This window comes from Astyanax mexicanus, chromosome 15, assembly GCF_023375975.1.
Source record: "Astyanax mexicanus isolate ESR-SI-001 chromosome 15, AstMex3_surface, whole genome shotgun sequence".
Lineage (NCBI taxonomy): Eukaryota > Metazoa > Chordata > Actinopteri > Characiformes > Acestrorhamphidae > Astyanax > Astyanax mexicanus.
In genome coordinates, this window is record NC_064422.1 from 46,060,690 (window position 1) to 46,075,542 (window position 14,853).

The window sequence follows — 14,853 nt, forward strand, 5'->3', positions numbered from 1 at the left end:
CAACACGAAGCAGAGCCGGGGTGCGTCCCAATCCGCGGAAAAGCGCACTAACTAGTGTGCCTAAAGTGTGCACTACCTCTATTCAGCGTACATCCATCCCTTTATTATTTATTTTTTATTAAATGCTGTAATACACCGTGAATAAATTATATAATATAAAACCCTTAACACAACTATAAAATATTTATCTTAAATTATGATTAATAAAAATAAATACAAATAAATAAAAATAATAAAAAAATAACACAAAAATTTAATTTGAACATTTTAGAAACAGTAATACTCTCTCAGCAACCTTTCTTTGTCTACGTTGTATATTTTACTTCTACTTTTAAATCAGATTATCACAGTAAATCATAGTAATTTAAAGAGGCTAGTTTGGGATTCAAAATAAAAAATATTATTAAGCTCAAAGTTCTGATCAGATTTCATACAATAATAATAAAAAAAAAAACCTAAACTCATTTTTCTTATCACAGCATTAAATGTATATGTATATATAATCAAATATATATATATATATATATTTTGTTATATAGTGTTATTATAATAATGTAATTTACATTCATATTATATTCCTGTAAAACTGTCTTACTGTAATTTATAATAAATGTGAGCAACCTGTAGCAAAATATTGCTATAATCAGAGTTTAATAATCCTGTGGAAAATCCCTGTATCATAATACACTATATATCATTAAATTATTCACATTTTAAATCTCACACTTTTATACTGCTAAGTCTTTTTTAATCAAGTTAACACTTTATAGTGTTATTTTGATATTGTTATTTTTAAAGTAATTATACCCTGCTCAAAACTGATTAGTGCAGGTAATGTATTTAAATTTTAGTAGTTTAGCAGGTCTATAAAATTCACCAGCATAACCGTCAAAGACCAGCTTGGACAATTTTAGGGTCTTCTAAGCAGTGCTGAGTAATATATTATATAGTAATATATAGAGTTAATTAGAATGTATAAAATATATAATGTAATATGGTCTATTGTTTTTTTATATAGTAAATTATAATGTATTAAATATATAATAACATAATATAGTATATAGTAATGTATATAGTATGAGTATAGAATATATAACAATACAGTATATAGTAATGTATATAGTATATCATAATATATAGAATATATAATAACGTATTTAAGTATATAATAATGTATATAGTATACTATAATGTATAGAAAATATAATAGTGTAATATAGTATATAAAATATTATAATGTATAGAATATATAATAGTGTAGTATTGTATATAGCAATGTATGTAGTATACAATAACATTTATAGTATACATAATATATAGTATATAATAACCACAGATAGTTCAGCTCTTCAAAACTCTGTATTTTTATTCTTTTTTTTTCTAAAACAACATAACGACTGATTACAATACATTCTCATAAAATATATCGTACAAAAAATACATCTTACATTACAATAAACATGTTTAATAAATGATTAAGACACTGATAGGCCGGCAGTGACTAATCAGAAGCTCCCGGCGCCGCAGCTGTTCTGATCTCATACAAACCACTCTGTGCTCTTAAATCCAGCAGCTGCAGAAACAAAACAACAAAACATCAAAACATCAGAACAACAGATCCTTACTGAGCACACAGCGGAGATACGAGGTACGACGCTGCTCACCGATACGGTGCACGATTTCCTCACACTCGCCGCTGGACGCTGCCTGCAGAACCACACAGCAGAACCCTGCGGGCCGGCCCACATCCGGAGCATCTCTGAAACAGCCAATCACATCCTCAGCTTCATTATTACCTCAGCCAATCACATACTCAGGTTCATTAATCCATCAGCCAATCACATCCTCAGCTTCATTATTACCTCAGCCAATCACATACTCAGGTTCATTAATCCATCAGCCAATCACATCCTCAGCTTCATTATTACCTCAGCCAATCACATACTCAGGTTCATTAATCCATCAGCCAATCATATCCTCAGCTTCATTATTAATCGTTCAGCCAATCACATACTCAGCTTTCTTAGTACCTTAGCGAATCACTAACTTAGCTTCATTTTAGTACCTCAACCAATCACATACTCAGCTTCATTAATCCCTCAGCCAATCACATCCTCAGCTTAATTAGTACCTCAGCCAATTACATAGTCAGCTTCATTATTACTTCAGCCAATCACATACTCAGCTTCATTAGTACCTCGGCCAATCACATTCTCAGCTTCATTAATCCCTCAGCCAATCATATCCTCAGCTTCATTATTAATCCTTCAGCCAATCACATAATCTGCTTAATTAGTACCTCAGCCAATAACATACTCAGCTTCATTATTAATCCTTCAGCCAATCACATAATCTGCTTAATTAGTACCTCAGCCAATAACATACTCAGCTTCATTATTAATCCTTCAGCCAATCACATACCCAGCTTCATTTTAGTACCTCAACCAATCACATACTCTGCTTCATTAATCCCTCAGCCAATCACACACTCAGCTTTATTATTAACTCAGCCAATCACATATTCAGCTTCATCAATATTACCTCAGCCAATCACATGCTCAGCTTCATTATTACATCAGCCAATCACATACTCAGCTTCATTAATCCCTCAGCCAATCACATATTTAGCTTCATTATTACCTCAGCCAATCACATTCTCAGCTTCAATTCCGTCTTATCTTATCTTAAGGTGGAACTAGCTAGATTGTATAATATATTGCCAGCTTTAAAGGTGGACATTGTGTGATTTAAGGTGGAACAGAAAAAAATCAACTGAGCATTGATGCTTATACTTCACTATACATACTTCACTGTTTAAGGTGGAATGGAATAGAAATGAACTTCCAGAGTGTATTGGTGTATTGGGGAGTTTAAATGAGTATTAGACAGTATAAAACTATACTTTTCTGCTTCAGAGTTTAAATGATTTTTTTTCCTGTGATGCAATGAAGATTTTAAGGTAGTATTAAGCCACTGTGCACCTCTAAATATCTCCCTGTTATTATATACTGTAGTTCCTATACTTTTATTTATTTACAGTCCTCCCATACAGAACAAATAATCATTTTAACCACTTTCTTTAACAGTGTAATATTATAATTATATATTTCTTATATATTTAATATGAATACATACACAACACAAAACGCGAAGACGGTGAAGTCCGGCTGCCCGAACCTCCCCACACACGATATCTCAGGAAAGTGATGCTGGAACAGCTGCTGTTAAAAATGTAAACATCGATTATTAAATAAAATTATAAACCTGCTGAATTATTAATCTCCACAGTGACCCGTACAAACCTGCTTACTGGACCTATCAGTGCAGGTCAGGTGGGTCTCCTTTACGTCCAGCAGAACCTCCTGCACACACACACACACAAAACACACACACACACACATACACACACACCAATAAAACCCAATAAACTGGATGTCATAAAAATATCAAATGTACAAAGAAAACTATGCTGCAAATGCCAAGTTTCCAGCATGATCTACTGTACTCTCTCTCTCTCTCTCTCTCTCTCTCTCTCAGACTCCGGCTGCTGATGGAGAAGCAGCATGACCTACTGTACTCTCTCTCTCTCTCTCTCTCTCTCTCTCTCTCTCTCAGACTCCGGCTGCTGATGGAGAAGCAGCATGACCTACTGTACTCTCTCTCTCTCTCTCTCTCTGTCTCTCTCTCTCTCTCTCTCTCTCTCTCTCTCAGACTCCGGCTGCTGATGGAGAAGCAGCATGACCTACTGTACTCTCTCTCTCTCTCTCTCTCTGTCTCTCTCTCTCTCTCTCTCTCTCTCTCAGACTCCGGCTGCTGATGGAGAAGCAGCATGATCTACTGTACTCTCTCTCCAGACATATTATATCTCTTTTTACACAAGTTGGAAAACTCACCAGCTCTATTTTTACCAGTTTTAGTCCCTTTCAGAATAAGCCATTTAAGGGCTCTGTCACTTTTATGCAAATAAGTTGCTACTGGCCACGCCCCGGCCACCTTTATGCTGATAGTTTATCACACATTAGTGTTAGCTTGTGATAAATGGCAAATGGGAATGTTGGGATAGAAGTGCAAAAGCTATCAAAATGATTTGAAAGTTCTTACATCTTCCTCATCTGCTGACTTGCAAACAAACAAACAAACAAACAAACAAAAATATAAATAAACTAACAAATAAATAAATGTACCTTGGTGTTCTGCCCGGATTTCAGCACGGCGGGAATCGCATGCTGCAGCACCTCCTTCCCTCCATACTGAAATAATCAGAACTTTAATTCATTAATTTCACACTTTATTCACTGTACTGTAGCAGTGTGTTGCTCAACTTCATTTTAATCATCATCATCATCACCATCACCATGCAAAAACCTCTTTAATCTGCCATATTTACAGTACACTAAAAATACTTTAATTAGAATTAGATTCATTTTGAAGCATTTCTATTGGTCCATTATTATTACGAAACTTACAAAACCAGGTTCAGATTATGTTAAAAAGTGAAAAAGGCAACATGAAGGAAATATGAAGTTTTTTGTATAACAGTGATGTTATGCATGTTTTAAAGACAGTGTCTGCATTACCATTCCTATGTTGGTTTTTCCTAGAAGCTGCAGAGCGTACAGGATCCTGAAACCAGAAGCAGATTAAACCCAGTCAGATTAATAATAATAATAGTAATAATAATAATACTTAAGCCATAATACACTTGAGGTTGCACTGCAAAAAAAGAATTGGCAAAAACTAGATTAAATATATGTAAATTGAGACGTAAATGCTTAAATTAAGCAAATCAATCTGCCAACGGGGTTAGCAATTTTTCCTTAATAAGATTTCTCAAAATAAGCAATCGCAAAGTCTCAAAATAAGGGAAGTAAGACTTAAATCAAGCAAAAATCCCTTATTTTCTGGCTAAAATCTGTACACAAGAATCAAAATGACTTGATTGGTGACGTTTTGTGCTTATTTTGAAGGTTAAAAGTCTAAGTAAGACTGAATAAGATAATTATTTTTAAAATCAGTAAAACAATCTTACACTTAAAAAGATTTATTGCCTTAAAATGAGATCATTTCACTTGGTAAGATTTCGTTTTTTTGCAGTGTGGTACTATAACATGTAATATTGGCACTGCTGTGCTGCAGTTGTAGACATGAAGCCAATATTACAATATTACACTTTATAGGATGTTAAACTTTGAGTGAATTATTGTGATTACACCACAGTTCCATCATTATCACTGTTTATTGAAAGATTTTAAAGAGTTAAAGAGGAGGAGAAAATAGGATCTGTTTGATTATAAAAACTCCGCCAGTTAAAATAGTTCCATTGCTGCTCTGTTGTGCTGTTTGGTTTGTAAGCGCTGCATGGTTGCTAGGTTACCTGTATGTGGCGGAGTAATACAGTAATACATGGAGAGCTTCGTTTAGTTACAGTGCATTACCAGCTGATAACGGTACTCATAGAACACCTCCCAGCCAATCACACTGCAGGGTGGGAGGTAACTGTGGTATAAATGTAATTACTGGTAATTACTGCGCTGGGCTTACCGGCCCTCTCTCACACACTGGTTCTGGGCGGGGTGCTGGGCTTCAGGATCGGGCCGCGAGCCGAACCCCAGAGCTGGGTTTTCCTGTTTCAGGAGGCGTAAGAATGGCACTAGAGGGCGATACACGCTCCCGTCCTCACACCTCCACCTCAGCAGCCGGAGGGTTAACGGCTGGCCCTTCAGTCTGGACAGCAGTGACCCCGCCTTAATAACACAGAAAAGATATAATTTATATATTATAGTGATTTTACTATTTATAGGGTTATGTTTGAGTAAAATGAACATTGTTGTTTTATTCTATAAACTACAGACAACATTTCTCCCAAATTCCAAATAAAAATATTCTCATTTAGAGCATTTATTTACAGAAAATGAGAAATGACTGAAATAACAAAAAAGATGCAGAACTTTCAGACCTCAAATAATGCAAAGAAAACAAGTTCATATTCATAAAGTTTTAAGAGTTCAGAAATAATCAATATTTGGTGGAATAATCCTGGTTTTTAATCACAGTTTTTTTTTTCATGCATCTTGGCATCATGTTCTCCTCCACCAGTCTTACACACTGCTTTTGGATAACTTTATGCTGCTTTACTCCTGGTGTAAAAATTCAAGCAGTTCAGTTTGGTGGTTTGATGGTTTGTGATCATCCATCTTCCTCTTGATTATATTCCAGAGGTTTTTAATTTGGTAAAATCAAAGAAACATTTTTAAGCGATATATATATTGTATATACACCAGACAAAATGTTATACATTATAACTGTCTGATTTCATAGTTTAATGTTGAATAAGGGGTAAAAAGTAAAACTTCAAGACATGAATATTCTCCATCTCACAATTAAAAAACGAACGTTTTGGCTCAGTAGTATTAAATAGTTAAAAGAGTTTATACTGCTTTTGTTGGAGTAACTGTCTCTACGGCCCAGAAAAAAAGCTTTTCTCCCAGGCTTTTGTCTCAGAGCTCAGTACTTCACCTGCCCGTTACTGGAGTTCCTCAGTGATGTTCCGTTAATCTCATCTATAATATCTCCAGGCTCCGCAAACTTATCCACCTGAGCCACGCCCCCCTGCAGCACCTCCAATACAAACACACGCCCACCCAGATACCTGAGAGAGAGAGAGACAGACAGAGTGAGAGATACAGAGAGACAGAGAGAGATAGACACAGAGAGAGAGTATACAGTATAATAAATAATAAATAAGATCAGTTATTCCTAAATCATATATTCTATTCCGACTTTTTTTGGCCCGTTTCTTCCCATTTATCTACCTGTCTATATTTCTATCTACCAGTTTATCTGCCCGTCTATTTACCTGTATATCTATTAATGTATCTACCCATCTATCTGCCTATCCATCCAACTGTCTATCTGCCAGATTCTCTAGCTTTGTCTCTGGCAGTATTTCTACCAGTCTATTCACCCGTCCATCTGACTGTCCATTAACCTGTTAATTTGTCTGTCTGTCTATCCACCTGTTTATTTAACTGTCTATTTATGTGTTCCTCTACCTGTCTACCTACCAATCTCTCTACGTGTCTCTGGAAAATAACCACTTCCTGTTTCCTGCAGAACTTCCTTCTCCAGCTTTGACTCCTCCAATCAGTGTGTGAGTGTGATGGGTCAGTATGTAGGTGTGACAGGTTAGTGTGGGGGTGTGACACGTCAGTATGAGAGTGTGACGAGTGTGTGTCTGACGGGTCAGTATGTGAGTCTGACAGGTTAGTTTGTTGGTGTGACGGGTCATTGTGTGTGTGTGACGGGTCATTGTGTGTGTGTGACAGGTCAGCTTGTGGGTGTGACGGGTCAGTGTGGGGGTGTGTCTGGTCAGTGTGGGGGTGTGACGGGTCAGCTTGTGCGTGTGACGGGTCAGTGTGGGGGTGTGATGGGTCAGTGTGGGGGTGTGATGGGTCTGCGTGTGGGTGTGACAGGTCAGTGTGTGGGTGTGACAGGTCAGTTTGTGGGTGTGACAGGTCAGTGTAGGGGTGTGACGGGTCAGTGTGGGGTTGTGTCTGGTCAGTGTGCGGGTCTGAGGGGTCAGTGTGTGGGTGTGACAGGTCAGTGTGGGGGTGTGACAGGTCAGTGTGTGGGTGTGACAGGTCAGTGTGGGGGTGTGACGGTTCAGTAAGTGGGTGTGTCTGGTCGGTGTTTGGGTTTGACGGGTCAGTGTGTGGGTGTGACGGGTCGGTATGTGGGTGTGACGGGTCAGTGTGGGGGTGTGTCTGGTCAGTGTGCGGGTGTGACGGGTCAGCTTGTGGGTGTGACGGTTCAGTAAGTGGGTGTGTCTGGTCGGTGTTTGGGTTTGACGGGTCAGTGTGTGGGTGTGACGGGTCGGTATGTGGGTGTGACGGGTCAGTGTGTGGGTGTGACGGGTCAGTGTGGGGGTGTGTCTGATCAGTGTGGGGGTGTGTCTGGTCAGTGTGTAGGTGTGACGGGTCAGCTTGTGGGTGTGACGGGTCAGCGTGGGGATGTGATGGGTCAGTGTGGGGATGTGATGGGCCAGTGTGGGGGTGTGTCTGGTCAGTGTGCGGGTGTGACAGGTCAGTGTGTTGATGTGACAGGTCGTATGTGGGTGTGTCGGGTCAGTGTGTGGGCGTGTTGGGTCAGTGTGTGGGTGTGACGGGTCAGTATGTGGGTGTGTGATGGGTCAATGTGTGGGTGTGACGGGTCGTATGTGGGTGTGTCGGGTCAGTGTGTGGGCGTGTTGGGTCAGTGTGCGGGTGTGACGGGTCAGTATGTGGGTGTGTCGGGTCAGTGTGTGGGCGTGTTGGGTCAGTGTGTGGGTGTGACGGGTCAGCTTGTGGGTGTGACGGGTCAGTGTGGGGATGTGATGGGTCAGTGTGTGGGTGTGACGGGTCAGTATGTGGGTGTGTCGGGTCAGTGTGTGGGCGTGACGGGTCAGTATGTGGGTGTGTGACGGGTCAGTGTGGGTGTGTGACGGGTCAGTGTGTGGGCGTGTTGGGTCAGTGTGTGGGTGTGACGGGTCAGCTTGTGGGTGTGACGGGTCAGTGTGGGGATGTGTTGGGTCAGTGTGTGGATGTGACAGGTCGTATGTGGGTGTGTCAGGTCAGTGTGTGGGCGTGTTGGGTCAATGTGTGGGTGTGACGGGTCAGTATGTGGGTGTGTGACGGGTCAGTGTGGGTGTGTGACGGGTCAGTGTGTGGATGTGACAGGTCGTATGTGGGTGTGTCAGGTCAGTGTGGGCGTGTTGGGTCAGTGTGTGGGTGTGACGGGTCAGTGTGGGGGTGTGACGGGTCGGTGTGTGGGACTGACGGGTCATGCTGCTGCATGCTAACCTGAGCACCATCCCCAGCTCACGGCACGGCACCGCCTCATACGTCTCACACACCTAAAACACACAGGTAACCTTCAGCATGCGCCCACATGCACAATCCACCAATCAGCAAGAGGGGCGGGGCTTAGTCATACTTACAGGAAGCAGCCAGCTCTCGTCCAGGAAGCTACAGTTCTGCAGTGGTAGGTACAGACAGGAAATGAAACAGTACAGTGAGAAAGCTCAGGTTACAACTGTTACAGTTACCAGTGTTACAGTTACCAGTGTAACATTTACCAGTAATTCTGTTACCAGTGTATCATTACTAATGTTACATTTCCGAGTATTACAGTTAGCAGTGTTACAGTTACTGCTGTTACAGTTACCTGTGTTAGTTACCAGTATTACAGTAACCAGTGTTACAGTTACTGCTGTTACAGTTACCAGTGTTGCAGTACTGGTGTTACAGTTACTGCTGTTACAGTTACCAGTATTACAGTAACCAGTGTTACAGTTACTGCTGTTACAGTTACCAGTGTTGCAGTACTGGTGTTACAGTTACTGCTGTCACAGTTACCTGTGTTACAGTTACCAGTATTACAGTAACCAGTGTTACAGTTACTGCTGTTACAGTTACCAGTGTTGCAGTACTGGTGTTACAGTTACTGCTGTTACAGTTACCAGTATTACAGTTACCAGTATTACAGTAAACAGTGTTACAGTCACTGCTGTTACAGTTACCTGTGTTACAGTACCAGTGTTACAGTTACTGCTGTTACAGTTACCAGTATTATAGTAACCAGTGTTACAGTTACTGTTGTTCCACTTATCGGTGTTACAGTAAAGGCTATACAGTTACCAGTGTTACAGTTACCACTGTTCCAGTTACCAGTGTTGCAGTAACCAGTGTTACAGTTACTGCTGTTCCACTTATCAGTGTTAGAGTAAAAGCTATACAGTTACCGCAGTTACAGTTACCGGTGGTACAGTGTTACAGTTACTGCTGTTACAGTAACAGTGTTACAGTTACTGCTGTTCCACTTATCGTTGTTACAGTAAAAGCTATACAGTTACCACTGTTCCAGTTACCAGTGTTACAGTAACCAGTGTTACAGTTACCAGTGTTACAGTTACCAGTGTTACAGTTACTGCTGTTCCACTTATCAGTGTTACAGTAAAAGCTATACAGTTACCGCAGTTACAGTTACCGGTGGTACAGTGTTACAGTTACTGCTGTTATAGTAACAGTGTTACAGTTACTAGTATTGCAGTACTGGTGTTACAGTTACTGCTGTTACAGTTACCAGTATATAGTTACTAATGTTACATTGACGAGTATTACAGTTAGCAGTGTTACAGTTACTGATGTAACAGTTACCGGTGTTAAAGTACCAGTGTTACAGTTTTCAGTGTTACAGTTTCCAGTTTTACAGTACTGAGGTTACAGTTAACACTGTTACAAATACCAGTGTTACAGTAACAGTGTTACAGTTACCAGTCTTACAGTTACCGGTATTACAGGTAACAGTACTACAGTTACTCTACTGGTAGTAGAGTACCAGTGTTATTTACTTGTGTTACAGTTCCCAGTAGTGAAGTTACCAGTGTTACAGTTACCAGTGTTACAGTACTGGTGTTACAGTAAAAGGAAATGCAGTGAATTTAATATAGTTAAAATATCCTCCCAGCAGGAGAAGCAGAATGTACCTGTAAATTAAGCTTAAACTCCATCTCAGACAGAATCAGACACAGCGAGAGAAACGGTTCTGCAGAAAATACACAAATAAATCAGTTATTCAATATAAAATACTTTAAAGTGATGAATAAACTGCAGATAATAATCAGTTTCTCACCTACGAATTCTTCATTCCTCAGTACAGAAACATCCGGAGTGTAAAACTACAAAAAACACAAAACAACGAAATAAATCCATAGCTCCTGGTATTTGATTATTTAGGAGTATTTAATCCTCTTCAGAAACACAGATGCTGTAAAGTATTGTAGAGAACTGTATTGTGATTTATCAAGTATCACAGAATCACAGTATCGTGATATTAGTGGGTAATGCTAATGCTGCTCCAGCAGTGCTAGCCGGGGTTAGGAGCAGGCTACAGGCAGATTATACTCACCTCTGAACAGCTAAAGAGTTAGCGTGGTTAGCGGGTAATGCTAATTATGTTGTTATTATATATTGTTATAATGGGATGCCCGGTGATTAACAGTAATAAGCTTTATTCAGTTACAGGATACGTTTTTATTGTTCTGTTTTCTAAAATGCAGCAGAACAGATCTGAATTAAAAATGTAATTTTATCTCTTTATTATAACATGTTCCAGATCTAATACCTGTGTAATTAACCTGTACTGTACCTCCATCACTCTGTCAGTGTGCAGCAGATGTTTGACTACATTTCCCAGAGTTCTCCTGGTCAGCATTAGCCGTATGAAGTAGCGTCCGCGCCCCTGAGCGGTGAGGAGCTTGGGGCAGGCAGCGGTTTGCTGCACCGCTAACGATACCACACTCAACCTGAAAACAGAACCAGAGGAACCTTCAACTTCAACACCAGAGTCATCAATAAAAATAAAGTATAGAATAATAAATGTGTGGATTTACCTGCCGCAGGTGTCGTACTGAAGCAGCTGCTCAAAACAGTGCCAGTAATCCCTCTGTGATAAACTCAACACCGGCTCTGCAAAAACCAGCAATCAGTTAACAATTACACAGAGATAAAAGAGAACATGAATATATACTGGCACACACTATGTATTTATAGAAACTATTTTAGGGATGTATTTGTCGTAAACTTTGAATCGTACAGCTTGATTTAGGGCACGTCGGTGTGTCTTTGCTATCATAACGACGGGAAAAGTACATCTTGCTTGGCTGGAAGCGCTTTATTATCTTAATTAATCCTGGGTGTTTTGGGCATAACGTTATAGGGCATGTGATAGTACATCCTTAGTATGATAATACATATGATACTACATATGAGAGTACATGTGAGATTACATGTGACAGTGCATGTGATTGTGCGTGTGATAGTGCATGTGACAGTACATGTGATAGTACACGTTATAGTAAATACGATAGTGCATGTGATAGTGCATGTGATTGTACACGTTATAGTAAATACGATAGTGCATGTGATAGTGCATGTGATTGTACACGTTATAGTAAATACGATAGTGCATGTGATAGTGCATGTGATTGTACACGTTATAGTAAATACGATAGTGCATGTGATAGTGCATGTGATAGTGCATGTGATAGTACACGCTATAGTACACGTTATAGTAAATACGATAGTGCACGTTATAGTACACGTTATAGTAAATACGATAGTGCATGTGATTGTGCATGTGATAGTACACGTTATAGTGCACGTTATAGTACTCGTTATAGTAAATACGATAGTGCATGTGATAGTGCATGTGATAGTACACGTTATAGTAAATACGATAGTGCATGTGATAGTGCATGTGATAGTACACGTTATAGTAAATACGATAGTGCATGTGATTGTGCATGTGATAGTACACGTTATAGTAAATACGATAGTGCATGTGATTGTGCATGTGATAGTACACGTTATAGTACACGTTATAGTAAATACGATTGTGCATGTGATAGTGCATGTGATAGTACTCGTTATAGTAAATACGATAGTGCATGTGATTGTGCATGTGATAGTACTCGTTATAGTAAATATAGTAAATAATGCATGTAATAATACATGTGATACTACATGTGATAGTACATATGATGGTGCATGTGATAATAGCACATGCAATAGTGCATGTGATAATGCATGTGATATTACATGTGATCGTAACCCCCCCCCCCCCCCCGTTGATCTCTGGAGGTTCTGTAAGTTGTAAGAAATAGTTATATAAATAAAGGTGTCAGTAATATTGAGATGAAGATGGTTGTGTGTGTAAATATGTTTAATAGGCGGTGGTTTTATCAGTGTGTTTATTGTGTTTATAGATTAATAATATAGAGTGATGGTAATGGAGGTGTAGACTCACGCTGAAGACCGGAGCGCAGGATCAGCTCCAGCAGCTCACAACACGACGACAACTGAGCACTGGAGTCTGTTACTGAACCTTCAGCCTGCAGCTGCACAATACACACTGCACACACACACACACACACACACACAAACACACACCAGCTTATACAGGGTGTGAATGTGACATCACATCCTGAGACATGTTAATATCACACTAATAACACCTTAAAGTTAGCCTAGCCTAGCCCTGCTAAATCAATATCATCTGAATGCCACAGTGCTGTAATACACACACACACACACACACACACACACACACACACACACCGATACACAGCAAATATTTACACTGTGACTAGAGCCTCACACACTTCAGCCTCTCAGCTCACTTACACCAGCAACAATATAATAATAATAATAATAATAATAATAATAATAATAAATCTGATTTACCCTTCAGGCTGTGGATCAGGGGGTGTTTGGGGGGCATGTCTCTGTGCCAGTCTGAGTCAGAGCCCAGTGCATGGGTGAGGCTGGCACCAATAACCCAGCATTCCCACACTGCACCCTGTACACACACACACACACACTGTTTAAACACAAACACTGTATAAGCACACTGACATTAATACACACACCCCTATACCCACACCTACACCAACACACACTATATAAACACACTAGCATTACACCACACATCACTACTCACTTCTACACACACACACTGCCATTAAACCACACACCTAAACACCCCCACACACACCTGTATAAACACTAACATTAATACAAACACACACACACACTGTATAAACACACTGGCATTAATCTACACACACCTACATACACACACAAACAAACACAAACACACACAGACCTACATACACACACCTATTCACATACTGCACACTGTATAAACACACCGCCATTACACCACACATCACTACACAGTCCTACATACACACACAGCTACACACACCTATACACACACAAACAAACACAAACACACACAGACCTACAGACACACCTATACACACATACTGCTCACTGTATAAACACACTGGCAATAATCTACACACACCCCTTTACCCACACCTACACCTACACACCCTTACACACACACACACATATATAAACACACTAGCATTACACCACACACCTATACACACACAAACAAACACAAACACACACAGACCTACCTTTACACACACCCAGACACACACCTATACACACATACTGCACCTACAATTACACCTACACAGCCTTACACACACCTACAAACACTTAAACACACCCACTTACACACACCCACACACACTGCATAAACACACTGCCATTAAACCACACATCACTACACACCCCTACATAAACACACAGCTACACACATACAAACAAACACAGACCTACCTTTACACAAACCTACACCCAGCATCCCCTTTACACACACACACAGCAACACAAACCTACACACAGCTACGCACACCTACACACCTCACACTGGCATTACTTCACACATATACACAAACAAACACACACACACACAGTCACCTCTACACACACACCTACGCACACCATCCCCCTTACACACAAACAAACCTACAGCTACGCACACACACACACACACACACACACACACACACACACACACACACACACACACACACACACACACACACACAGACCTGTCCGCAGCTCCAGAACAGAAACAGGAAGATCTGCAGAGCTGAAAATCAGAGCCGCTGCGGTTCATGAATATTCATGTCGCTCTTCTCAGCTTCTCCAATCAGAGCTCATCCAGCTCAGGGCACCGCCACCGCATCAGACACGCCTCCCTGGCGCCCTCTGCCGGAGCACAAAGACATTACCCCAGCGGTTTATGGAGACACTTACTGAGTCTCACCGCTAGAGGGAGCCCGCGGGTCAGTCTAAAATCAACCGAGAGCTAAAAACTAAAAACACACATTAAAACTAAAAACACACATTAAAACTAAAAACACTCATTAAAACTAAAAACACACATTAAAACTAA

At 40.2% G+C, this 14,853-nt stretch overlaps 1 protein-coding gene across 4 annotated transcripts; it reads right to left on the reverse strand.

The window, feature by feature from the left end:
* Positions 1 to 1,348: 1,348 nt before the first annotated feature.
* Positions 1,349 to 14,608, reverse strand: si:ch211-250n8.1 (uncharacterized). Of its 4 annotated transcripts, XM_022666572.2 has the most exons (17): positions 14,507 to 14,608; positions 13,281 to 13,395; positions 12,844 to 12,948; positions 11,429 to 11,504; positions 11,185 to 11,341; positions 10,669 to 10,714; positions 10,523 to 10,581; positions 8,975 to 9,010; positions 8,838 to 8,890; positions 6,517 to 6,649; positions 5,542 to 5,744; positions 4,578 to 4,623; positions 4,185 to 4,250; positions 3,303 to 3,362; positions 3,136 to 3,221; positions 1,665 to 1,759; positions 1,349 to 1,573 (listed from the first exon to the last, which is right to left on the reverse strand). In XM_022666572.2, the coding sequence occupies exons 2-17, from the start codon at positions 13,315 to 13,317 to the stop codon at positions 1,539 to 1,541; spliced, it is 1,293 nt and encodes a 430-aa protein (XP_022522293.2). In that variant the 5' UTR covers positions 13,318 to 13,395; positions 14,507 to 14,608; the 3' UTR covers positions 1,349 to 1,538. The 4 variants fall into 4 exon arrangements, with proteins under 4 accessions (XP_022522293.2, XP_022522292.2, XP_022522290.2 ...); XM_022666571.2 differs by having other exon boundaries at positions 1,480 to 1,759; positions 3,136 to 3,218; XM_022666569.2 differs by having other exon boundaries at positions 1,480 to 1,759.
* Positions 14,609 to 14,853: the final 245 nt, after the last annotated feature.

Excerpts from the sequence above, each read along its gene's own strand:
- si:ch211-250n8.1 (XM_022666569.2), bottom strand. The coding sequence starts at position 13,317 with ATGCCCCCCAAACACCCCCTGATCCACAGCCTGAAGG. Across the intron at positions 11,505-12,843 it reads CCTGCGCTCCGGTCTTCAGC|AGCCGGTGTTGAGTTTATCA; the intron begins GTGAGTCTACAC and ends TGGTTTTTGCAG. Across the intron at positions 10,715-11,184 it reads ACACTGACAGAGTGATGGAG|TTTTACACTCCGGATGTTTC; the intron begins GTACAGTACAGG and ends TGTTTTTTGTAG.